The following is a 26,114-nucleotide window of genomic DNA, read 5'->3' as shown; positions in this document are numbered from 1 at the left end:
AAGAAGTAATCAGCTCTTGAGTAAAACAAATTATGGGTACAGTCAATATATATAGCTGATGTGGGGGAAAAAATCTTATTTAAATGGTTGGAGCGTAATCTCTCACTGGATTATAATAATGTTATAGAACTGGGGGAGATTTTCTTCCATTGGACAATTTTAATATCCATTATCATCTTTTTCACAGTCAACCAAAAAGATTTGCAGTATTAAGTGTAACACTATTATAGCACAAATTAGGAGTGGGAAAACATTTTGGGTCAGGGACCAAATGAAAGGTGTTGAGGACATCAGGAGGTGAAAACCCTGTTATATGTGTAAGAAAGGTTGAAATATTCTAATTATCTGGATGGGATATTTGGAATGGATGGATAATTTTTAATTTTGAATTTGAATTTATTAGATTTGTTAGCCGCTCCCTCTCCACAAAGGGACTCGGGGCGGCGTACAATAAATAAAAACACATATTATACAATTAAAACATTTCACGGAGGAGGTGTCAAAATGGCATAGTACAATACATAAGAATAGTCATAATAAAATTAAAATTAAAATACCCCAATATAAAATTACAAATTTAAAAGATTGCCAGGAGGATAAAGATGAAACTATAATTGAGCCAGGCCAGCTAGTTGAAAAAGGTGGGTCTTGAGTTTTGAACAGAAAGAGCGGAGGTCGGTAGTAATCCTAATGTCGGGGGGGAGGTCATTCCAGAGGGCTGGGCCCATCACAGAGAAGGCCCTGCTCCTGGGCGCCGCCCTCTGGCACTGCTTAGTGGACGACACCCGGAGAAGTCCCTCTCTGTGAGAGCGAATTGGTCGTAGGGATGTATGGGGCAAGATGCGATCCCACAAGTAGCTAGGTCCTGTGCCATGGAGCGCTTTGCAGATGGTAATCAACACCTTGAAACGCACCCAATAGACCACAGGGAGCCAGTGCAGCTCGCGCAGGAGAGGTGTTATATGGGAGTATCTAGTACTCCCCATAATCACCCGCGCGGCCGCATTCTGGACCAACTGTAGTCAGTAAACTTTATGGTTTATGCAAAAGTTTGAGCAAGAGAATAGTGGATGGTAAATTACTGTTTTTGGCAAGTGTGCCATTGAAATCAATTTAGGCTATCAGTGGGAAACATAGATTGCCAAATGGGTCAGCTTTTTATGCTCCAGATCAAGCCAATGTTATTAATGTTATTAATAACACTTATTTATAGGAACTTATTATAAATAAGTTCATCTTAAAAGTGTTACTGGCTTTGTGTTTTTCACAGATGAGCAGAGCCGCCTTTTGGAAATGTTTTACTGGCAGTTTCTACTAATTTTCTTAAAACTGAGTTTACCTTCAGCCATTTTGATACTTCTAATTGCATTTACACTAACTCATGAATATAATTCTAGAAGACTTTGTAGCTTGCTCTTACATGTTTCTTCCCGTGTGTCTTTCATCCTTTTCATTATTTTTTAGGATAGTTGAGTGAGCAGCTTATAATGAATTATAAAGTCAGAAAGGTGTATGCATTTTTGCATTGTGTCTTGTACAATTGATCACGTCTCTCCCTTCCACCTACTCCCGCAGACCTGAAGACAATGACAGAAAGGCTCAAGAATCGTTATTACATTACCAAGAAGCTCTTTATTGCTGACTTGCAGCGTGTCATTACCAACTGTCGTGAATATAACCCTCCTGAGAGTGACTACTGTAAGTGTGCCAACACCCTGGAGAAGTTTTTTTATTTCAAGCTGAAGGAAGGAGGACTCATTGACAAGTAAGGACAGTTGCTGGCTGCCGGGGGTTTCATCTCCATTTTATCAGCCCCTCTCCAGCTTTTGAACAACTGGACATTTTTCTTGCTGCCTTTTGTCGCACTTCACGCACAAGTAGATGTGACTGGTTGGACATCAGAAGTTTGCTTGATATTGGGAAAAGGAAGAGACAATATGCACAAATATCTCTCTTCCTAAATAGACTGAGATCTGCCATCAGCCTCTTAATTTCTGAGCCTGATCTCTCTATCCGTTGCACCTGCCTTTCCAGAAGGACATAACTTTTTACCATGGAAGGAGTCTGGATTGTCACAGAAGCTATGAGGGATTCGATGCAAGTTCTTCCAGTTTTTCCTTTCTTTAGTTTCCTTTGTCCCAAACTCTGGAACAGTTTCCCCCAAATTGGTCTTTCCCATCTGTATTGTGCTTAAGTTCTCATTCTCTCCTCAGCTAGAATGAGTTGAAGAACATCTATAGAGCACAAGAAGATCGGGGAAATTTTCCAAAGTTGATCCAGAGAATTCAATTTGTTTGTTGCACTTTTTTGAGGTTCTGCCATTACTTTTTTTGACATGTGAATGTAGGAAAGGAGTAGTCAAGTGAAAGCTGGAGGACGAAAACTTGTGGAGATTTCAAGTACCGTGTTTTTCAAAGAGACTTTGATTGGGACCATGTCTGAAGCCCATTCATTCCTTTAGCCAGTTCACAAGTGACTAATCCTTGAATGTTGTTTATAGGAAAATAACTTTTGTATGTTAGATTGAATCAGATCTGACTTCAAGGGAAAGAAATTACGGGAAGGAATTAAAAAGAGAATAGCTCTCTGCCATTTTTTTCCTTTTACTTTGTCTTCTCATTTAATCTAATGGATTCTGGGTCACTAATCTTTACCCCTGCAGAATTGTTCAAATATCCGAATGAAACTTCACTTTCTCCTAGAGAATGGTGATAATTTAAGATTACTTCCTCATATACCAAATCAAAATGAGCAAATTTGTGTCCCTTCCGTATACTGTATATTGTTGTTACAAAATATGATCCATTCCTTATTATGTTTCTTCTGTACTTAACTGGTCATCCCATCTCTAGTCTGGAAGCTGAGTCTAAGGGTTGTAACTTATGGTTTTGAACTCTGCCTTCACTGGTTGTGATTTTTCAAGGCTCTCCACCTCTGGTGCTTTTCTGATTATGTCAGCGACAATGGTGATTGTATTTCTCTCTCACACACATTCCCATTATGCACTTTGCTGCACATAATTCGGTGAGTATCGGCCATCAATGTTATCTTAAAAGATATTAGGAGAGATGTTATTATTTCATTTATGGCAGCCAGCTTTACTGCTAATGAGATATTTTTGAACTCCCACATTGTTGATCAGTTATGGTTAAATTCCATGATGATAGGCACATACATACTAATATGCATACTATTGTGTTATGGAACAGAGTTAAAAATACACATACACACATTATTTCTCAATTGAAAAAAAAACCCTATTATTTTTGGTTATTCTTCCTTTTACACAGAGTAAGTTGATGAGAACACTTAGTATTCAAGAATTACCATCTGTCACATATGGGGCCATGTTAAGTTTTAAAAGATTGCCTTGGAGGGTAATGAAGGTTTTTAGTAGTTAGCATTAAATGGAAAGTACAGATTGTCTGTAAACAGTGTCTGCTTTTTTCAAAACTTTCTAAGGCAAGGGAACAGAAGGGCAAAAAATGGTGAGCAAAGTTAGTATACAAATGACTCTCATTCAATTACCACTTACTTTGTTTCCTGTTTTGTGAATTGCCTTTGCAGCTGGAAATAACTAAATACTTGCTCTAAAAGTCATAATTTGGTAAGAGCAGCACAATACATGACATCTTGTTCACAATTATCCAGGTGCTTCTGTCAATGTTGAACATTTTGTTTCAGCCATAGACGCCAAAGAAGTTGCCATGGAGATTAAATCAAACACTTTCTTCTATTCCATCTTCAGCACATGCACCTCCTTCCTTTTCCTTCCTTTTATAAGAAAAAGAATTGCTTTGTGTGCTTCTTTCAGGAATCATGGGGGAGTGGAGGGGAGGAGAGAGGAAAGCTTTTCAACGGTTAGCCACTTACCTTTTCTCTCTATTGCCTTATGTCCACCACTTTTGTGTTTGAGTTGTACAATTGCAGGACCTGATTCTTCCATTCTGGCCTTCCAATAGTATTGCCATTCCATTTTTAATACATGAAATAAAAATATAGGACATGTCTAAGCAAAGATGGTGTGTTCTTTTCGTTCATGCTTATTCCTATTTTAAGAAATACTTACGTTATTGTTACTATTATTATTACTTGGCTTATTAACTTGACTTTAAATGCTTTTAGTAGCTTTTTGATTTTGAGTAGCAGGATTTGTGATTTATCCTGATGCATTTTCTACTTCAGGACAATCATTGGTCCCCAAACAGTGAGTTTCCCTTTCTGTTTATAAAGCAGGACCTTCTCATCTTAAGCAAAATTAAATCACCTCACCACTTCCTCTAAGATCAGTTTTTACCCTTCTCTTGTGTTTCATAAGTTACTTATCTTTATTTACTTCTTAGATTTATATCCAGATTTTCTTTCAAGATCTCATATCTACATGTACAACATTCCAATTTTCCTCAACAACCCTGGGAAGTAATTGGTACAAAATATGACTGGCCTTTCATACCTAATGTAAAATGAATATAAAATAGCAATGAGGGACAGGAGGAAAAGCTCCAAGGAAGACAGTGGTCAGCTAAGCAGAGCCTAAGACCAGTCAAGAAAATCTTTAGAAAAGTCTCAGACAATCTCCTCCCTAGTTCACACAAACATAAAGCGAGGGAGGGAAAAACATATTCAGATTTGCAAGGTGGATGGGATGGGATAATTGTTACAATAAAAGTCCTGGCCTTTTGGAATACTGCATTCAATTTTGGTCACCACAATATAAAAAATATGTTGAGATTCTAGAAAGAGCGCAGAGAACAGTAACAAAGATAATTAGGGGGATGGAGACTAAAGCATATGAAGAACGGTTGGAGGATTTTGGATTGTCTAATCTAGTGAATCAGTGAAACCCTGACTGCTCTTTAGAAGACCAGATCCTGAAGATGAAACTCAACTACTTTGGCCACCTAAAGAGAAGGACGGACTCACTGGAGAAAAGCCTAATTCTAGGAAAGACTGATGGCAAAAGAAGAATAGGACGAGAGAGAATGGGGTGACTAGATGGAGTCACTGAAGGCGTGAGCTTAAATGAACTCCAGAGGATGGTAGGGAACAGGAAGCCTGGAGGAACGTTCATGCAGTCGCGATGGGTCAAAAACAACTTTGCAACTAACAGCAACAACAAGTCTAGTGAAAAGGACTGGGGGGGTGACATGATAGAAGCATTCCCGTATTAGAGGGGCTGCCACAAAGAAAAGGGGGTCCGTCAATCTATTTTTGAAAGCAAGACAATGGTTGGAAACTAACCAAGGAGAGAAGACACATAAAACTAAGAAATTTGCTGGCAGTGAGAACAATAAACCAGTGGAATGGCTTTCCTTCAGAAGTTGTGGGTGCTCCATCACTGGAGTCTTTTAAAAAGACTGGATGGCTGTTTGTCTGAAATGGGTTTCCTGCTTGAGCAAGGAGTTGGACTAGAAGGCCTGCAAGGTCCCTTCCAACTTTATTCTGTTACTCTATTGGTTTCATAGTCTGCTCACCTTGTTGGGTTGACACCTATTGAGCTTTCACAATTAAGGATCTTTCTAAACGATTATTATGCTCCACTGTTCCTGTCCTGCCTTTCATATATTGTAGGATACAGTGTTCAAAAATTCCTTAGAATTATTTGCATATTTTATATGAAGAGAATGGGATTCTGTTATCTGCTTAGATGAGTATATTATAAGTTTATAAGTATATATAAGTATTTTATATATACTTCAACACGCTTCTATTAATTATGTCCTTAATTACTGGAGATATTGGTTTGTCTGTTTTGGTTGTTTACCCCTTCTAAATTTTTAAACTTTTGGGATAAAAGTGTATCTGAAATTAATCTTTCCTTTTTTTGATAAAAACAATTTGTGATTGAAGTGTTCATTTTTTTAAAAAATTGAACATCAATAGGTAATATGGAAGATATATGATCTACATTAAGAATATGCTTAGGATACTTCCTTAGTTCAGTATAGAAATTGTGTTCCCTGCACACAGAATGGAGTAGTTCCTATGTGCGTGAATACTTGATGTAGACATACACTAACATTAATTCTTAAAGACCAGACGTAGCAACATCTCTAAGGCTTGGCAGTTGGTAATTTCTACCACTGAACCTACTGCCATTACTAGAAAGAGGTGGTGCCATGTATTATCTAGCTGCTTCTTTGATGTCTCTCACCTCTTATGTTTGAAAAAAGTAGCACCTGGCCCTGAAGGAAGGATGATCGAAGTATATCAGTTGAAGCAGCCAGCTCTTCACAAGAACAATTCTCTGCGTAGTTGACATGTTCTACAGTATTGTTATCTTTATAAATAGCTCTTTAGTTCTTTTGTTATCATTACATGAACTGGGAGCTTAAAATTCTACAATAGGGCAGTTAACCCATGGGGAGAGAAAAGGAACCCAAACAACTGGTGAAATGATATATAGACACTCCTATGGGACCAGAGGTGGTGGCTCAGTGGGGTTGATGCTGAGCTTGTCGATCAAGTTGGCAGTTTGAATCCCTAGTGCTGTGTGACAGAGTGAGCTCCTGTTACTTGTTCCAGCTACTGCCAACCTAGCAGTTCAAAAGCATGTAAAAATGCAAATAGAAAAATAAAAACCGCCTTTGGTGGGAAGGTAACAGCACTCCATGCACCTTCGGCGTTTAGTCATGCCAACCACATGACCACAAGACGTCTTCTGACAACACTGGCTCTTCAGTTTAGAAACAGAGGTGAGCACCGTCCCCTAGAGTCGGGAACAACTAGCACATATGTGTGAGGGGAACTTTACCTTTATGCAACCAGAAAGTGGTATGGGACAAAGCATCCTTGTAACTTGGTTCATACCAGCCTTTTCATCTTATAAAATGGATTTTTTTTTCTATGAATGCATCCATCATTCTTCAACAATTCCATGATTATATTTCAGAATTCTTCCTTAGGTTTCAAGCAAAAATTTATATGGAGTTGCCTAATAAAATAACCAGAAGGGGAGGGGCAGGTAACACTGAGCTTGTGTCAAACTTGCCATCTTAACATTCAAAATCATTGTCGAAAATTTTCGTAACTGAACAAAAACAAGTCTAATAATGTTTAGAAATCATTCTCTTGATTTAAAAACAACTTTTTTTATTCTTAAATGCCTATGTGATAACTACATTCTGATTACTTAGAAGCAAGAAAAGCACTCGATTTAAATTCTGACTTCGGATTTTTCACTTTAGGAAGCTTTTAAAAACAGGTCGGAGAGCCATTTCTGGTAGGTGGTTTAATTAACTTTTCTGCCCTTTGTAGTTGGGTGGCTTGTATTAAATTTTCGATTTTACATGTCTATGGCTTCCGATGAAAGTTTTGCTAGGCATGTCACTCCGCACAGGCCTCCTCTCTCCGCTTCTACATAACACATCCCAGAATCACGTTTAACCTAAGAGAATTGTATAGAACGCGCGCGAATAAAAAGGAGGCTGGGATTTTCCCACCCAGCAGCGGATCCCGTGATTGTCGTAGAAGCGTGGCGAGGAAAGCAATTGGTTTGCAAGGGAGCTGCGGCAGCCATTGGCCAACGTGCTCGGGAGAGATCGTTCCCCGGAACTTCTTCGCTTTGCTAGCTTCCCGTCGGGGTCCCTTTCTATGTCGCGTCCGCTGTTGCTTTTGCTTTGGGCTGCTGCAGCCGCTGCTAATTCACGGCCTTTGTGGCAATGGGAAGCGATGGCTCGCTTGCAGCCGGGGGCAGAAGAAGCCCGTCAGGCAACAGCGGTGCGGGAACTCCTGGAGCGGCTTTTGGGCCCGAGGGCAGCTTCTGCCTTCGCGGTATCCGTGAACCGGTCTTTGGCCGGGCCTGGCGGTCTCGACACATACCGGCTGAGCTCGGATAGGCCGGGCACGATAAACGTCTCTGGCTCCAGTGGAGTGGCCGCCGCCTCGGGGATCTACCATTACTTGAAGGAGTTCTGCGGCTGCCACGTGTCCTGGTCTGGGGCGCAGCTCCGACTGCCGCAGAGTTTGCCCCCTGTCTCCGCAGAGATTATCGTCACCAGCCCCAACAGGTGATTCGACCTCGGAGGAGAGGGAGGCAAAGGGTCCCCCTAACCTCTGTATGCGAAGCAGGAGCATATCCGGCTTCGCCTTGAAAATATGGGAAGGCATCTTTAAAGGCGGCCCCGGAAAACCTGCTTCAGATAAATTCAGAAGTCTGCCAATTGGCCGAAACTTTTGAGCCTGAATCCTTAGGTGCTGAAATGAAATTTGCAGAATGTTTGACATAAAAGCTGCATCTGGGACTTATTGAAAACTCCCTATTGTCCAATTAGTTGCTTAAGCCAAACTGGTCCCCTTCAAGTCGTCGACTTATAAGCGCTGGTTTAGGGACTGAAGTTAACATAACACTGGAAAAAACTTACGCAGTGACTTTTTCCACACTTAGGACTATCCCATGATCACGGTATTTAGACTTTGCTTTGCAACTGGTATGTATTTTTGACTGTTGCAGTGTCCCAAAGTTAGGAACCCATCTTTTGCGACCTGATAAGTAAAGTCAGTGGGGTAGGTAGATTCTCTTAACAATATTTTTACTAATTTAATAACTCTAGTGAGTCACGGCAAGAAAGATCATAAAATGGGACAAAACACACTTAACAACTGTCTTGCTTAGCAAAAGAAATTTTGGGCTCGATTGTCATAAGTTGAGGACTACCTATAGTATTGAAAGCAATGCCTTAACACGCATAATTAATTATCACTCAGTTTCTGAGTGCGTAATGCAGTGACGCCCGTCTTTTCCAGTTGAGAGTGAGCTGAAATAATTTTTCAAGTACAGTATGAAGGCATTATCTCCCAATGAACTTGAGTCATACAGGTAGTCCTCGACTTATAGCCATTCATTTATGACCATTCAAAGGTACAATATCAGGGGGGGAAATGATTTATGTCCAGTTTTCACATTTAAAACTATTGTAACATCCCCATAGTCATGTGATCAAAATTTGGGTACTGTCTGAGGTTACATGATCACCACTTGAACCTTTCCCTGCCAGCTTCTGACAAGCAAAGCCAATGGGAGAAGCCAGATTCACTTAACAACTTCATGATTCGCTTAACAACTGCAGTGATTACCTTCTCTGTGGCAAAAGAAACCTCATAAAGTAGGGCCAAAGGAAATTTTGGACTCAATTGTGGTTGTAAGATTTATTTGTTTCGATTTGTTTCGATTTATCAGATGAAGACTATACAGGTAGTCCTCGACTTACAACAGTTCATTTAGTGACCAAAGTTACAACGGCACTGAAAAAAGTGACATGACCATTTTTCACACTTACTACATTTTATGACTTATGACATTTTTCACACTTATGACCACTTTTTTGCAGCATCCCCATGGACATGTGATTTACATTCAGATTCTTGATAACTGGTTCATAGTTATGATGGTTAGAGTGTCCCAAGATCATGTGATCATATTTTGAGACCTTCTGCAATGCAAAATCAATGGGGAAACCTAATTCACTTAAAATCTAGTTCACTTAACAACCATACTAATTTAGCAACTGCAGTGGTTTACTTAACAAATGTGACAAGAAAAGATGTAAAATGGGGCAATACTCAACAAATTTCTCACTTAGCAACATAAATGCTGGGCTCAATGGTGGACGTAAGTCGAGGACTATCTGCAGTTGCTTTTATTGTACTATGGAAAAGCCGTGCTTCCTAAGTCCCTCTAGTGGCAAGAGAATGGACTTAGAGAATGCTCCTTTTATCTAATCTACCAGAATGGGCAAATACCCTTAGGGAGGGGTGGTCCCATTAATACCCTGGCTGTAAAGGTGATGAGTTGCACCTTGAATTATGCTCTGAAAGAAACTGGGAGCCAGTGTGGCTCATGCAGCAAAGCTGTAATATGAGGAAACAGAGATACGCCCAACGTGGTGACAGCTGCAACAATTTAGGCTTGTTGTAACTTATGGTGGTCTTCAAGGGCAGCCCCAAGTAAAGCATGTTGCAGTCATCCAGCTGGAAGTGACCAAAGCATGAATGACCCTGAGCCAGATATGAGTTCATGATATTAGCTTTGTGTAAATATGTTAAATTAACTCTTCTTTACTCATTTCACAGATGTCAAGGTACTCTCCCTTTTATGACAATCAAAGTATAATACGACCACAATTGAACCGAGATTTTACGTTGCTAAGTGAGAAATTTGTTAAGTGAGTTTTGCCCCATTTTACAACTTTTCTTGCCAGATTTGTTAAGTGAATCACTGCAGTTGTTAAATTAGTCACATGTTTGTTAAGTGAATCTGGTTTCCCCACTGACTTTGCTTGTCAGAAAGTCACAAAAGATGGTTACATAACCCCGGGATACTGCAATGGTCATAAATATGACTCAGTTGTCAAGCATTTGAATGTAAATCACATGACCATGGAGATGCTGCAAAGATCATAAGTGTGAAAAAGGGTCATCAGTCATTTTTTTTCATTGCTGTTGTCACTTCAAGCGGTCAATAAATGAAATGTAAGTCAAGGACTACTTGCAACACATGAAATAACTAGCAATTCACTCCTCATTCCTGATGCTCCTAATTGATTGGAGATATACTGTCACAGATACTGCTAGGTTTACCAGTCCATGTAAATCAAGTGTGGCTAGAGGGCAGTGATAATAAGTCCTGGCTAATCTCATTGAGTCATTCTTTTCCACCATTGGCAGCCCATGGTTCATATGATCTGGCCACCACATTGAATGAATTTCCCAAGTAAACAGATAAAGAGTCAGTTCATTTTGACTCTTGATTAAAGTGGGATCTTGGGTCCTGAATGGCTCAGACGACAAACAGTTTGGGTACTGACCGAAAAATATTCTAAATGCTTCATTCACGTCACGAGCACATCCTCGGGTGCCGAATAAACACAGCTGCGGCGATTTCCCCTGCCGCACTATTTTTTTTGTGCGTGCGCATGCACAGTTTGTCTTGCTTCTGGTCACGACCAAATCAGGTGCCAATCACGGATTACGATCAGTACCTGAGGTCCCACAGTATATGCGTATGGTTTTTCTTTCTTTCTTCCTCTCCCCACCCCCTAAACTATGAAAATAGTTGGCCAATGTATTCTTCCAATGTTTTTGTCCCCAAAATAACCAAGTGTAGCTCAGAATCCTGTGATTTCCTGGTGAGCTCCAGCTGAAATACTATGTCTCATGCTATGAAAACTTTTCATAACCAGTCAAGTTTGTCTAGGTACTATTTACGTGTAGTCAATACTTCCAAATTATTTTTAATGGGAATTTCTTATTGTGTTGACACAGTGGTTAGAATGCAGTATTGCAGGCTAATTCTGCTGACTGTCAGCAGTTCAATTCTCACTGGTTCAAGGTTAACTCAGCCTTCCATCCTTCCAAGGTCGGTAAAATGAGGACCCAGATTGTTGGAGGCAATAGGCTGACCCTGTAAACCGCTTAGAGAGGACTGTAAAGCTTTGTGAAGTGGTATATAAGTTCTATTGCTATTACAATGAGAGTTATGCAAGTGTGGTATACAGTATAGAAATTTGATAATTAAAAAATGTATGAAGAATAATTTCATTAAGTACATTTAATTTACTGTTTATGAATTTATTGTACTTTTCTTCTTAGGTTCCGCTTCTATCAAAATGTCTGCACTTACAGCTATTCCTTTGTGTGGTGGAACTGGGACCGCTGGGAACAGGAGATTGACTGGATGGCACTCCATGGTATTAACATGGCACTGGCATTCACCGGGCAGGAAGCCATCTGGCAGCGAGTATGTATTATTAAGCCCATTATTCTGGCTGTAACAATATTTAAAACCAGGATCTTCTCCAGAGCAACTCTTATGCTCTACTATTGTTCTTATAGGTGTATTTGTCGCTGGGTCTAAAGCAATCAGAAATTGATGAGTACTTCACTGGCCCTGCTTTCCTAGCTTGGAACCGGATGGGGAATTTGCACTCTTGGGCAGGACCGTTGCCCTTCTCCTGGCATCAGAAAAAACTAAATTTGCAGGTACCTAGCCTGGCTGATATGGAAAGTATAGTCTGGTTTCTGGCAGTAGGGTACCTTCTATCTTCTCTCATATTTTCTTTCATGCCTTTTGTAGCAAACTATAATAGGCAAAGGGGACGCGGTGGCTATTAGGGAAAGTCTTGGACCTCAGGAGGTCACTGAGCCTCAGATAGGCGGGTGTGAGTCCCTTTTTGTGAAGTGGGGCCTTGGAGTCCAGGTGGGCCTTTTTGTTATGTACCTGTCTCCCTGCTATGTTTCATCGGCCCTGCCGGAGCTGCTAAATATGTTAACCGGATTGGCGGTTGATTTCCCCAGGCTTATGATCCTGGGGGATTTCAATCTGCCTTCCATTGACGAGACATCCGAGTCAGCTCGGGAATTCATGGCTTCCATGATGGCTAGGGACCTAATTCAGTTAATTCAAGACCCCAATCATAACAGGGGACACACGCTCGACCTGATTTTCGTCTCTGGACAGTGGATGAATGATCTAGATTTAGGGAATATTTCTATCCAACCCTTGTCATGGTTGGATCATTTCCTCCTTAGGCTTGACTTCCATACTGCCACCCCTCGCCACAGGGAGATGGTTCCGCCCCAGGCGCCTGATGGACCCTGAAAGGTTCCTGATGGAGCTTGGGACTTTTCCTGAATCCCTTGCTCACAGTTCGACCGAAGCCCTAGCGGAAGCCTGGGATAGGGCGGCCACTGGGGCCTTGGACCGCGTTGTGCCTTTGCGGCCTCTGACCCAGTGCCGATTCTGGGTAGCTCCCTGGTTTAACGAGGAGCTCCAGGAGATGAAACGCCGGAAAAGACGCCTAGAGAGTGATTGGACGGCCAGTCGGTCCAAATCCGACCGAACACTAGTAGGAATTCATATTAAATCCTACTTAGTGGCGATAAAAGCAGCAAAACGGCAACATTTTCCCGCTCTTATTGCGTCCACAGATAACTGCCCAGCTGCCCTGTTTAGGGAGACCCGCTCTTTACTTAATCAAGGAACTGGGGAAGACCCCTTGCAGGGTAGGGCTGAGGAATTTGTTCAGTATCTGCAGGATAAAAATGCTCAGATTCAGACATGCTTTGGACCTAGTTATCTGCAGGATCGCATCCTACCACACACGTCCCTACGACCAATCCGCTCACACAGGGAGGGACTCCTCCTGGTGCCGTCCGCTAGGCAATGCCAGCGGGCGACACCTAGGAGTAGGTCCTTCTCTGTGATGGGCCCAACCCTCTGGAATGACCTCCCCCCCCGACATCAGAACCACCACCGACCTCCGCTCCTTCCGTCAAAAATTAAAGACTCACCTGTTTCAATCAGCTGGCCTGGCACTCTCTTAGTTTTGCCTCCCGGGGATATATTTTAACTGGGTTTGGGTATTTTAATTGGGGATGTTTTTTAGGGTTTCTATAGCATATTTATTTCTTGTACAGTCTCATCTCCTCCATCTAAATGTTTAGTATTTAATTGTTTTTATATTATTTATATTGTTATTCATGTATTTTATCTGCATTTTATCTGACTGTACACCGCCCCGAGTCCCTTTTTGGGAGAGGGGGCGGTTTAGAAATCCAAAGAAATAAATAATAAAATAAATAAATAAGACTGGGTAGGTTCGGGCGAGTCAATATGAATCTTGTGGAAACTATCTGGGATGAGTTTGACCCTGTGACTCCCGAGCGCATGGACAGGATTATGGGGAGACTCAGTGTATCCACTTGGGTGCTGAACCCGTGTCCCTCTTGGTTAGTTTTGGCTTCCCGGGAGGCTGGCTCCAGGCGATTACCAACGCTTCATTGAGAGAGGGGTTCTTTCCCACCACCTTGAAGGAGGTGGTGGTGAGGCCCCCCCTTAAGAAGCCTTCCCTGGACCCAGCTTCTTTAGCCAACTATCATCCGGTCTCCAACCTTCGCTTTGTAGTGAAGGTTGTTGAGAGTGTGGTAGCACGTCAGCTTCCCCAGTACCTGGATGAAGCTGCTTATCTGGATCCATTTCAGTCCGGTTTCAGGCCCGGGTACAGTACAGAGAAAGCATTGGTCGCGTTGGTTGATGACCTCTGGCGGGCCAGGGACAGGGGTGGCTCCTCTGTCCTGGTCCTATTAGACCTCTAGGCAGCTTTTGATACCATCGACCATGGTATCCTACTGCAATGACTTGGGGGGTTGGGAGGGGGGGCACCGTTTTGTGATGGTTCTCCTCCTACCTGTCAGATCGATTGCAGTTAGTTTGGACTGGAGGGCAGAGATCGACCCCGAGGCGCCTCACTTGTGGGGTTCCCCAGGGGTCAGTTCTCTCACCCCTCCTGTTCAACATATACATGAAACCGCTGGACGAGATCATCTGTGGTTTTGTGGTATGGTATCATCAATACACTGATGATACCCAACTTTTCATCTCTACCCCAAACCACCCAAATGATGCCCTCGACGTGATGCTCCGATGCCTGGAGGCTGTACGGATCTGGATGGGGATGAACAGGCTCAAACTCAATCCCTCTAAGACTGAGTGGCTGTGGTTCCCGTCATCCCGATTTGTGCAACTTGTACCATCTTTATGATAGGGGGAGAAATTTTAGCCTTCTCAGAGGTGGGCCGCAGTATGGGAGTCCTCCTGGATAAATGGCTTAGTTTAAAAGAACACCTAACGGCTGTTACCAGGGGGGGCTTTTACCAGGTTTGCCTGGTACGCCAGTTGCGCCCCTTCCTGGATCGGGATGCCCTGTGCACAGTCAATCACGCCCTTGTTCTTTCTCGTCTGGACTACTGTAATGCTCTCTACATGGGACTGCCCTTGAAGAGCACCCAGAGGCTTCAACTGGTCCAGAATGTGGCCACGTGGGTTGTCATGGGGGTACTAGGTGCCCCCATGTTACACCTCTTTTAGGCGGCCTGCACTCGTTGCCAGTTGTTTTCCGTGTGCAATTCAAGGTGTTAATTATGACCTTTAAAGCGCTCCATGGCTTAGGCCTAGGTTACCTGAGAGACCACCTACTGCCACCAGTAGCCTCCCAGCGCCAGTATGATCCCACAGAGTTGGCCTCCTCAGGGTGCAGTCGGCCAGGCAGTGTCGGCTAGTGACCCCCAGGGGGAGAGCCTTCTCTGGGAGCGCCTTCCCTTTGGAATGAGCTGCCCCCCCGGAGCTTCGCATAATCACTGACCTCCGGTCCTTCCAGCGCGCCCTAAAAAGTTGGCTTTTCCACCAAGCAGGCCTGGCCTGAATAAAATAAATTATTAATTTTAATTGTTAATTTTAATCTAATTTCTAAATTTCATTGTAAATTGGGATTTTTTGGGATATTCTATTTAATCTTTCTTTTAATTTTTGTAATATGTGTTTTTATGTTGTATGCCGCCCTGAGTCCTTTGGGAGAAGGGCGGCATATAAGTCCAATAAACCTAAACCTAAATAGTCTTTTTAGCTCCGTTTTTATTTATTTGTATCTCAACTTTATTACACACCACGATTCTGAGTAAAACAGGCATTTTCAGAAAGTTAGGTCATAAACCTCATATATTGGCCCACAGAATGCACAGCTCTTTCCAGAAATGGGCCTCCTTCTGGACCAGTTTTATGAGAGTTATGGAGCACGTGGTGGATTATTCTGTGTCTTTGCTTCATTGCTCCATCCTGACTCTTTTACCTTCCCAGTACAGGATCCTAGAAAGGATGAGATCTCTGGGCATGTTGACGGTGCTTCCCGCATTCTCTGGGCATATCCCTCAAGGCATTCTAAGGTAAAAGAACAAAATGAGTTTGGTTGAGCATATGAGAAACTATCTCGTGCCAGGATGAACTGTTTTCCATCTGGCCAAGCATTGTCTGCATCATAGTTTCTCAACCTTGGCAATTTTAAGATGTATGAACTTCAATTCCAGAATCCTGGAAGTACATTTATTTTAAAGTTGCCAAGGTTAACATATACTGGTCTATAGCCGTTTTTAAAAAAATAACTCCATCAGTCCCTAGCCACTCTGGTCATTGGCCTTATAAAGCTGGAAGGCATACACTTGGAAAGACTGGCCTATATAGGTAATCCTCGACTTACGACCACAGTGCAGCCCAAAATTTCTGCTGTTAAGTGAGACATTTCTTAAGTGAGTTTTGCCCCATTTCACAACCTTTATTGCCACAGTTATTAAGTGAATCATTGCAGTTGATAAGTTAGTAACCCAGTTGTTAAGTATATCTGGTTTCCCCATTAACCTTGCTTTTCAGAAGGTTGCAAAAGGAAATCATATGACCCTGGGACACAGCAACAGTCATAAATATAAGTCAGTTGTCAAGCATCTGAATTTTGATCATAAGATTATGGGGATGCTGCAAAAGTTGTAACTGAAAAATGGTCATAAGTCACTTTCTTCAGTGCTGTTGTAACTTTAAACGGTCACTAAGTGAACTTGTTGTAAGTCAAGGACTATCTGTACTCACTGGCAGCAGTCCCCAAGGTTTTCAGACTTTGTGGAAAGGAAACTTAGGGCTTTTTTTATGGAAAGGATGTACTTATCCACACTGGTCTTTCTCCAAGGGATGAATGACAGGCTGGCCCAAAAAGTGAGGACTTAGATTAGAGCAGCAGTCACCAACTGGTGGTCCGTGGGTGAAAATGTTGGTGATCTGCAGAAAAATTATTTGCATTTTTTATATTGCACTAAACCAGGGTCCTCAAACTATAGCCCCTGGGCTGGATACATGCAATGAATGTTTGTGTTGCTGCAGAGAGTCTCCCTCTTCGGGGTCTTTTTATGCGGGTCGGAGGGGGGCAGAAATTCCGACTTGGGGTCTGCTTCATCCTCCTAGTGCAGGGCTTTGGACAAAGGCTGGCGGGAAGTGCAGCTGATAGAGAAGAGCTGGAGGGCCTTGTTCCAGTGGGTCTGCATCATGGCCTGGAACTGGCTGACTATTTCAGCCCACTGGGCCTCCAGGCACCGGTATCTGGTCTTGCACTCCTGCAGGTCTGCTTCGTAGTCCTCAGTGAGATGCTTCTGCTGAACCTCCTTCTTGATCAGATTCAATTTGAACTGAGCCAATTCTTTCTAATGATGGTTGCTTAGGAGTTGGGGCCTGTTGGGGCCCTAAGGAGCCCAGTTGGGCAGGCAAGGAGTGGTTGGGAAGGGAGGGGCCAGTAGAGCCGAGTAAGGGACCTCTCAATGTGAGTGACATCAAGTTGGCCACGCCCACCCAGTCACATGACCACATGACCCTAGCCAGGTCCACCCAGCTGGTCATTAGGCAGATCATATTAGTGGTCCACTGGATTTAAAATGATTAATTAGTGGTCCCTTAGAGCCAAAAGGTTGGTGACCCCTGGACTAGAGGATGTAGGACTTTTGGTGTGGGGAAGGCATGAGGACTGTTGTGGGGAATATTCATGTGAAAGCCAGTGCTAAAATAAGAGAACTCCTTGGGGGGAAATGTGTTTCAGTAATAATTCTGTGAAGTGCTTTGAACCCAAGCAAAACATATTTTCCTTTATTATTAACCGGGCCTCTTAACACCCAGGTCCAAAGGTCAGTGGAGAAGATACAACAGGGACACACGATCTTTGGTGAATTTCTGGCTTGCTATGACATTTTCTGGATTTGACATTTCCTGGATTCCTGCCATAACAACCATTGAGTATTCTCTTTGCTTGAGTCTAAATCTTCTTGCACAAGCTAAGCTTGTAGCACTTAGTACACAACCCAATGATTTTTGGAGATGACTTTGTAATCTGTTTCACAAAGTTTGTTTTTCCATGTTAGAGTTTTTCCGCAGGTCAATGCCACACGGCTGGGGAACTGGGGCCATTTTGATTGCACCTATTCCTGTGCTTACCTCTTGTCACCTGAAGACCCCATGTTTCAGGTCATAGGGACTCTCTTTCTAAAGGAGATTATCAAAGAGTTTGGTACAGATCATGTATATAGCGCTGACACCTTCAATGAGATGCGCCCACTTTCATCAAATACCACCTACCTCTCCAAGGTCAGCACAGCTGTCTTCCGCTCCATGACTGGAGGTATGAAGTGTTCCTATTTTTGCTCCCTATTTATCCTTCTCATCTTTAGCTCTATTTTTTTTAATCTTTGCTCATCTTTAGCCCTCTAACACATTACCTTTAGCTCATTTAGCCATGCATATTGCAAGAATAATAGTAAAGGCGGCTTGGCGGCCTAGTGGTGAAGATACTCGCCTCCCTTTTGGAAGGTTGACAGTTCAATCCTAGGTATCGTCAGATGTTTTTCTCCTAGGGCGCAAAGAAAAAATATCTGACCTCCGCATGGCGTCAGGAAGTGCATCCGGCCAGTAAATGTTCAGCTTTATCCAATGGGGTTGCAGTCATAAAAAGGGAATTTATATTGCAAGGATAATAGTAGAGCCTCTTCATAATTTCAAATGGTGAATTAATATCCATAAAGGCTATAGAAAGTCAGAGGTTTTTTTAAAATAATGTACTAAAATTTATAACCTTTTCTCCCATGAGGAGCTCACTGGCAGTTCACAATAAGAAGAAATATCCCAATCAATAACATTAAAGCAGTCACCAACCAGGTTTGCAAATAAACTGTTTAAAATCTGATGAAATTAGATTAGAAACAGTTTCCTTAAAAACTATAAGCTTCATCCACTCCTGGGGTGCTGCTATAAAGAAGGCCCTGCTTCACATTATCACCAGACACATCTTCCTTGGTGATCAATTGCAGCATTTCTTTAATTTCCATGTGGGGTAAGATGGTCCTTTCCTTGCTGAATGGCAAATAATCACATACATCATGTGAATATTTTTGCTCAGTTACCTAGAGTATGAATCATGTGTAAGGATTTGTACTTATTTATTCAAAAGTGGGGACTATTTCATTTCTTATTGCTGAGATTTTATGAACTTTGTATCTTTTCTTTTTCTTTTCTTTAAATTATGTACATATAGAATTGCTAATTTGCTGCTTTGGAATAAGGCAGTGATAGCGAACCTTTTTTGGCTCGCATACCATAATGGGGGGAGTGCAGGGGGCTCGTGCGTGGGCGTGCCGCACCCATAATGCAACGTGCGACCCCCCAGTGCGCATGCGCGCATGAGGCACTCCCCCCCATTTTTGGATGCTTTTTTGGCCCTCCCAGGCTCCAGAGGCTTTATAGGAGCCCGGGGAGGGCGAAAACAGCCTCCCCCGCCCCCCCGGAGGCTCTCCGGAGGCTTCAGGGACCTTCAGGAGGCTTCCCTGAAGCCTCCGGAGGACTAAAAAGGAATCTACGAGCAAACCAGAAGTCACTTCCTGTTTGCTCGTAGAGTCGGTTTAAGCCCTCCAGAGGCTGACTTCCAGTTTGCTCATAGGGTCCTTTTTAGTCCTCCGGAAGCTTCAGGGAAGCCGCTTGAAGGTCCTTGAAGCCTCGGAGGGCTTAAATCGACCCTACGAGCAAACCGGAAGTCCCTTCCTGATCTTTAGGTTTGCCCAGAGGGCTGGTTTTTGTTCAGGAGGCTTCAGGGAAGCTCCTGAAGCCTCTGGAGGGCCTCGGGGAGCGGGGGAGGCTCTTTTCGCCCTCCCCAGGCTCCTATAAAGCCTCTAGAGCCTGGGGAGGATGAAAAATGGCTTTAAAAAAGGGTGAACTCAGCTGGCCAGCATGCGCATGCGCGCTAGCCAGCTGACAGCGCAACGCCTTGCGTGCCCTGACAAATGGCTCCGTGTGCCACCTGTGGCACGCGTGCCATAGGTTCGCCATCCCGGGAATAAGGTATCTTCATATGTTTTCATGTTGCTCAGAGATATTCTGCATAATTTTAAGTTAGAAATGAAGCACAGCACAAAAAAACATACCAACTCCGATCAGAGGAGTTTGGGGTTTATTTAGGATGTGTGTGTTAAATGTAAAATCCTGTTCTTCTGTCATGGAATTCAGGGTATTCATAGCATTGAATGTGAATATATACAGTGTATCACAGAAGTGAGTACATCCCCTCACATTTTGTAAATATTTAAGTATATCTTTTCATGTGACAACACTGAAGAAATGACCCTTGGCTACAATGTAAGGTAGTGAGTATACAGCTTGTATAGCAGTGTAAATGTGCTGTCCCCTCAAAATAACATAACACACAGCCATTAATGTCTAAACTGCTGGCAACAAAAGTGAGTACACCCCTAAGTGACAATGTCCAAATGGGGCTCAAAGTGTCAATATTTTGTATAGCCACCTGTTCTGACCCCCTCCTCTTGTATACCAAGACACTCCGACACAAAGTCTCTTCCAGATGTTTATTGACATACAGGTTCCACCTTGGCAGCAATCCAGCCTGCCAAGATCAAGATAGCACTCTGGGCAGCAATCCAGCTAAACCCTTGGGCAGCAATCCAGCCTGCCAAAGTAAGTCACAGATCTGAGCTTCTCCAACTCCAATGATCAGTTGATTCCTGCAAAGGGTGTGTCCACAAGCAGTCCCTTTATAGTCTGGAGAGGAGTCTAATTATCAGCAGCTGAAAGCCATTACCTCCTGTAATTGCTCAATTGCTCCTTACGCCGGGTAGCACGTCGGTAACGAGCATCTAATAGCTCACTGCTGATGTCTGACTCACTGTCCTGTGACTCCTCCCCACTGCTCCAAGGCATGACATCAGGAGCCCCCTTCCTTTGGCTTTCACCACTGCTCAATGCCTCAGGCACCCCCTGGTGGCCAACCAGCCTCTCTGCGCCCTGCTCAGTGTCAGAACCGTGTCCAGGGTCCTCCACCTTCTCTTGAGCCGACTCAGAGGGACCCTCGCTGTCGGAGTCTGGTGGCAACTCCAACGGCTCCTGCTGGGCCACAACAGCCACCATTATTTTCCAGCACTGCCTTAACCCTCTTGGTTAAGCATAAGAGTTCACTTGTAACCAAGTGTCATTTCTTCAGTGTTGTCAGATGAAAAGATATACTTAAATATTTGCAAAATGTGAACAGGTGTACTCACTTCTGTGAAGCTAACCAAGAGATAGTGATTTCCCCAAGTAATCTGGCTAAATTGCGATTTCAATTAAGGCTTCATCAGCTTCAATCCATCCATGGCACCATACTAACTCACATATGTTTACAGCTAGTAGATTTACAGCTATAGGTTTTCAGGTTATGATTAATTGTATTGCTGTGATTACCGGAACTGTAACAAAAAAAACTGAAAACCAGAAACATTTTCTTCCAAGAGAAATCCAGAGTACAAAATACAAATAATTTTAGGCAGATAAATGAAATGTATATAGCATGCCAACAGTATTACAGGTTTGTAAACAGAAACCGAACCTATATTATTATAAAGAAATAAACAAGATAAGAAATAGAGTCCCGAATAAAAGTAATTGGCTCTGAATTTGTGTTTTTCCCCTTCTTTGGACTCTACCTGTCCTCATAGTTGACCCCCATGCCATATGGCTGATGCAAGGTTGGCTTTTCCAACACCAGAGAGACTTCTGGCAACCTGCTCAAGTGAAAGCCCTTCTTCAAGGTGTACCTATAGGCAGGATGCTGGTGCTGGACCTCTTCGCTGAATCTAAGCCTGTCTACCTCTGGACTGAGTCCTTCTATGGGCAGCCTTTCATTTGGTGCATGCTTCACAACTTCGGTGGGAACCATGGTCTTTTTGGCATGGTGGAAAGCATCAACCAAGGTCCTTTTGAAGCCAGGCGTTTTCTCAACTCTACTATGATTGGCATTGGCCTCACCCCTGAAGGTATTGAACAAAATGATGTGATCTACGAACTCATGACAGATTTAGGTTGGCTCAAGGAGCCAGTAAATCTACAGCAGTGGGTTGCCACATACAGTATACAGCGCTATGGTGTCAAAAACATGCAGGTAATAAAGGCCTGGCAACTGCTATTCCAGAGTGTCTACAATTGTTCAGGGGATTGTGTAAATCACAACCACAGCCCCCTTGTCCACCGTCCTTCTTTTCGGATGAACACAGAGGTCTGGTACAATAAGAGTGACGTCTACAAAGCCTGGCAGCTGTTTCAAAATACTTCTGGTGAACTGGGCAACAGCAGCACCTTCTGCTATGACCTCGTGGATGTGGTACGTCAGGTTCTGCAGCAGCGAGTGAGTGATTACTATTTGGAAATCAAACAGGCTTTTCAGAAACGTGTGCTGTCACAACTCCTGGTTAGTGGTAGTGTTCTAATCTATGACCTTCTTCCAGACCTGGACACTCTTCTCTCCAGTGACAGACATTTTTTGCTGGGAGGATGGCTGGAAACTGCCCACAAAATGGCCACCAGCAAAAAAGAGGAACAGTTTTATGATTTCAATGCCCGCAACCAGCTAACTCTTTGGGGGCCTGATGGCAACATTTTGGACTATGCCAACAAACAGCTTGCAGGGCTGATGCTGGACTATTACAGAATGCGTTGGAAGCTTTTCATTGTCACCTTGGTGAAATGCCTCAATTCTGGAACACCTTTTCACCAGGATCAATTTAACCAAGCTATCATCAAAGCAGAAAGGAGATTTATCTACAACGGAAAACAGTATCCATCAAAACCTATTGGCAATACGCTAGACATAGCTACAGAGATATATCGTAAATATTATCCCCTGCCATGAAGACCAGTCACTTGATGGCAGTGTGATGGAGACACTATGTTCTCTGTATAACTTTTTGGATCATCGATTCCAGCTTTGTACTTGTCTTGTATTGGTTTACTGAGTCAAAGCTCACTGATTATTTTAACAGATGTCCCAATGTCCACAAATAGAAAGAACTATAAGGGAGAAAAGGCCTAATTTTCAACTTTTAGAAAAAGAGATTCATCAGGCTATGTGCAAAATCGTGGAAGGAATACTTATAATGGGTAGCATCTGAATATGGTTTGTAACCTTTGGCAAAAGTTCAACATATGATCTTAGAGTAAAGATAAAGGTAAAGGTTTTCCCTTGTTTCTTGCTGAGGGAACCAGCATTGTCCAAAGACATTTCAGTGGTTATGTGGCCAGCATGACTATATGTAAAAGGCACACGGAATGCAGTTACCTTACCACTGAAGTGGTACCTATTTATCTACTTGCATTTGCTAGATGGGCAGGACCTGGAGCAAGTAATGAAAGCTCACTCTGTCGCATGACACTTGGGTCTCCAACCTGGGCTTTCCAGCTGACAAGATCAATGTCTTTAATTGCTGAGCCATCTTAGAGGTACCTGCCTTTGTTATTCAAATAATTGGAGCAGGGCTTCAATTAAGTTCTAAAGTGTGGTGACTGTATTAGCAGAAACGAGTGTTATTTGTACAGATGGTCACAAAGCCATATCTGGCTGCTCAGGACAAACTATATCCCTACTCAGCCTTCTTCCTCTCTGTAGATCATTCTATGCAATTGATACCAGTGTAATTTTGCTCCTCTGAGAAAGTGCCTATAGAGGAAATTGCTCTTGATGTATGCAGAACATCTGCATAACCAAAGCCATATTAGTTTTGTTGAAAATTCAGTGTAATGAAGAATCACCAAACTAAAAATCTATACAGAAATATGTTTTTCTCTTTCCAATTCCTGTTGATCATTTATATGCTGGTTTGTAGGATAATCGTAACCCTGCTAGGATTATCCTTCCCGGATGCCCTTCCAAAGTTAATAAGAACAGCTTGGAATGCCGAAGAAGAGATTCAACTAAAGTTTTCATTCTATAGAGGACTTTGAGATGAACCAATGTTGCCTCTTCATGGACTCGGAAATAATTTTAGGGAGAGTACACAAGCTGTTCCCACTAGCTACCTTCCAGGTATATAGATCCACAATTCCCATTATCTTTTCATTATGGAACATGTGATAATTACATGGTCTGATTAATCTATTGAAAAACGTTAATTCATCTAGTTAAGACAATTTCCCCAAACCTCTTCTTAGCCCATGTGTTTTATTATTTTCTTCTGATCATACTCTTTTACAGTACCTTGCTATTCTTGAATTACAAAGATATATTTACACTCACCCAGATTCATAAACAGTACATCATAAAATCTAAATCTAGTGATTTCTGAGTTTTATTATTGTACAAGTGTGCCCTCCTGTGGTCAAAGAGGAGCAAAACAAAGACTTGGTGTATTTCAAAGGATGTATAGTAAGGCTGCTGGAACTCTTCTATTTGATGGCAAAAAGATGTACTCTTCTTCTGTAATCACTTCAGAGGTGGGTTGCTCCCGGTTTGGAGGAACCAGTAGTGGCGGCAGCGGGAGGCTCCGCCCACCCGCCCAGACACTTCTGCACATGCACAGAAGTGTTATGAGTGCGCACAAACGAACCGATAGTAAAAATAATGGAAACCCACCGCTGAATCCCTTAGCTGTCCTTCTGTAAGTATAATTTCAGAAAAAGAAATATTTGGTTTAAGGAGCTGCAGACACGTAACAATGAAACTTAAAGCATTTTTCTGGCTTCAAATCCAAATTGCTGAGCACACATAGTACATTACAAAAATGTAGGATTTTAGAACAAAACAAAGCAATAAAAATGATAGATATGTTAGGAATATATCTATTTTAAATAAGCATAATCAGCATCTTAATCCAAGACTTCTCAAGAACGGCTATTGCTTAGTCAAAACATACATTTCACACTAGATTTCTCATATCAATATCTAGTATTTCAAGTATGAATTTATCAGAAAACCTGAAGAGCACCAGTAAATTAGAATATACATTGTTTAAGTCTATTTTTAATAGCTAGTTTCCTATATAAGTACAGTCTTGTAATTTACAATTCACAATGCTTTTAAACATGATTTTTGGATAAGTACTGTTTTCTATCTTCATCTATAACCTGCATAAATCACCAAATTTGCTTCAATAATAGAGAACTCTGGGAAAGCTTACCCTTAGCACCTGTTGCTAAAAGCTTCCAAAGACGTGTAAGCTTTCTTAAGAGAGGCTCCCAGATTGTTTGAACAATGAGACAAAACTGGAAATAAAACATTTTCATATAGGTACTGTAATAAAGTATCCATAGTATCTGCCACAACTAAAACTAAGATGCAAAAAAAAACCAACCCATAGCAGCAAATATATGAAGTATAAAGCGTACAATGTTCTTCTGAAGGTAGCAGTGTGATAAATACTGCTTTTAAGGCTAAGGAGTGATCAGAGAATTCCAAGCTAATTGTATTTTGTACTTAATTGTATTCTGTTATTTTATTGCTAGTTACCTTAAGTGCCTTGTCAGATGGGTAACAAGGGATATCTGTAATAAATAAAACCTTTGGTTTGAATATAAGGAACTGAGTTATTTTGACTGTAGTTTCTTCTGGAGACTGCAGATACCAAGACTTGCGGATTAGAACTTTTTCTAACTGACAAGTTAAAGAAGAAAATGAGGATACAGGATCTGTCTATCTAACTTTATGTAGTTATTACTATGTTTTAATTTGTTGTGTTTTTGATACGGACTGTACACCGCCCTGAGTCCCTTTCGGGAGAGGGGGCGGTATATAAACGCTAATAAATAAATAATAAATAAATAAATAAATAAATAAATAAATAAAATAACTTTAGACAAGAAACAATACAGTTGAGTTCAGATAGATAGACTCACATTAACATTAGGAAGCACTCAAAGAGCAATTATGCACAGCCCTAGCAGATTGTAGAATCTCACTTTTTTCAGTGAGCCAATAGATAGGTATTTATTACAGATAAATTAGATCCTTTAAACACCCACACTATTATTGTTTACTTAATTGCTCTTTCTGGCACTCTAAAAAGCACATGGGCTTTGATGAAAACTACAGATTAAAAATGACATGTTCAAGAGTTGCTATAGTAATAGCTACATGTAGCAACATTTATTTATTAAAGATTTACAGTATAAGGCTGTCCAGCATGAATGTGTGACTGGAAAGCATACAGCACAAACACACAATAAGGAAAAAAAAAACACTTAACAAATAGACAATATATAAATGTAAAATGGCAACCAAGCACACAACCAAAGATCCTCAAGGGAGGACTCCTGATCAACCAACGCCTAATGCATGGGAGAAGATCTAGAATAGATCTTAACAGGTGTATCAGGGCAAACCCCATAATTACCTGCTGTTCTGCTGCATTATGAACCAATCAAAACTTCTGAATCTTGTTTCTCAATTTCAGCCTCTCTTAAGATACATGGACTTCAACTCCCAGAATCCTCCCCCTTAGCTCGCTCG

At 42.0% G+C, this 26,114-nt stretch overlaps 2 protein-coding genes across 2 annotated transcripts in view; both read left to right on the top strand.

Moving 5' to 3' along the window:
• KAT2A (lysine acetyltransferase 2A) overlaps window positions 1-2,605 on the top strand; it is a 29,363-nt gene extending 26,758 nt beyond the window's left edge. The window contains exon 18 of the mRNA XM_081970827.1: window positions 1,576-2,605. Coding sequence (XP_081826953.1) covers window positions 1,576-1,769 — 194 coding nt within the window. The 3' untranslated portion in view covers window positions 1,770-2,605. The remainder of the gene's footprint in view (window positions 1-1,575) is intronic.
• Window positions 2,606-7,299: 4,694 nt separating this feature from the next.
• NAGLU (N-acetyl-alpha-glucosaminidase) lies at window positions 7,300-25,172 on the top strand. The gene is given in 7 exon segments (XM_081933241.1): window positions 7,300-8,009; window positions 11,590-11,737; window positions 11,833-11,979; window positions 15,632-15,717; window positions 17,725-17,981; window positions 21,337-22,515; window positions 22,518-25,172. Coding segments are annotated over 7 exon segments (2,268 nt in total). The 5' UTR covers window positions 7,300-7,593; the 3' UTR covers window positions 22,553-25,172.
• The last annotated feature ends 942 nt before the right edge of the window (window positions 25,173-26,114 follow it).

Source organism: Natrix helvetica, assembly GCF_964273705.1.
Source record: "Natrix helvetica genome assembly, chromosome: Z".
NCBI classification, from domain to species: domain Eukaryota; kingdom Metazoa; phylum Chordata; class Lepidosauria; order Squamata; family Natricidae; genus Natrix; species Natrix helvetica.
The sequence above is the reverse complement of the archived record's forward strand: the minus strand, read 5'-3'. Positions and strand labels throughout refer to the sequence as shown.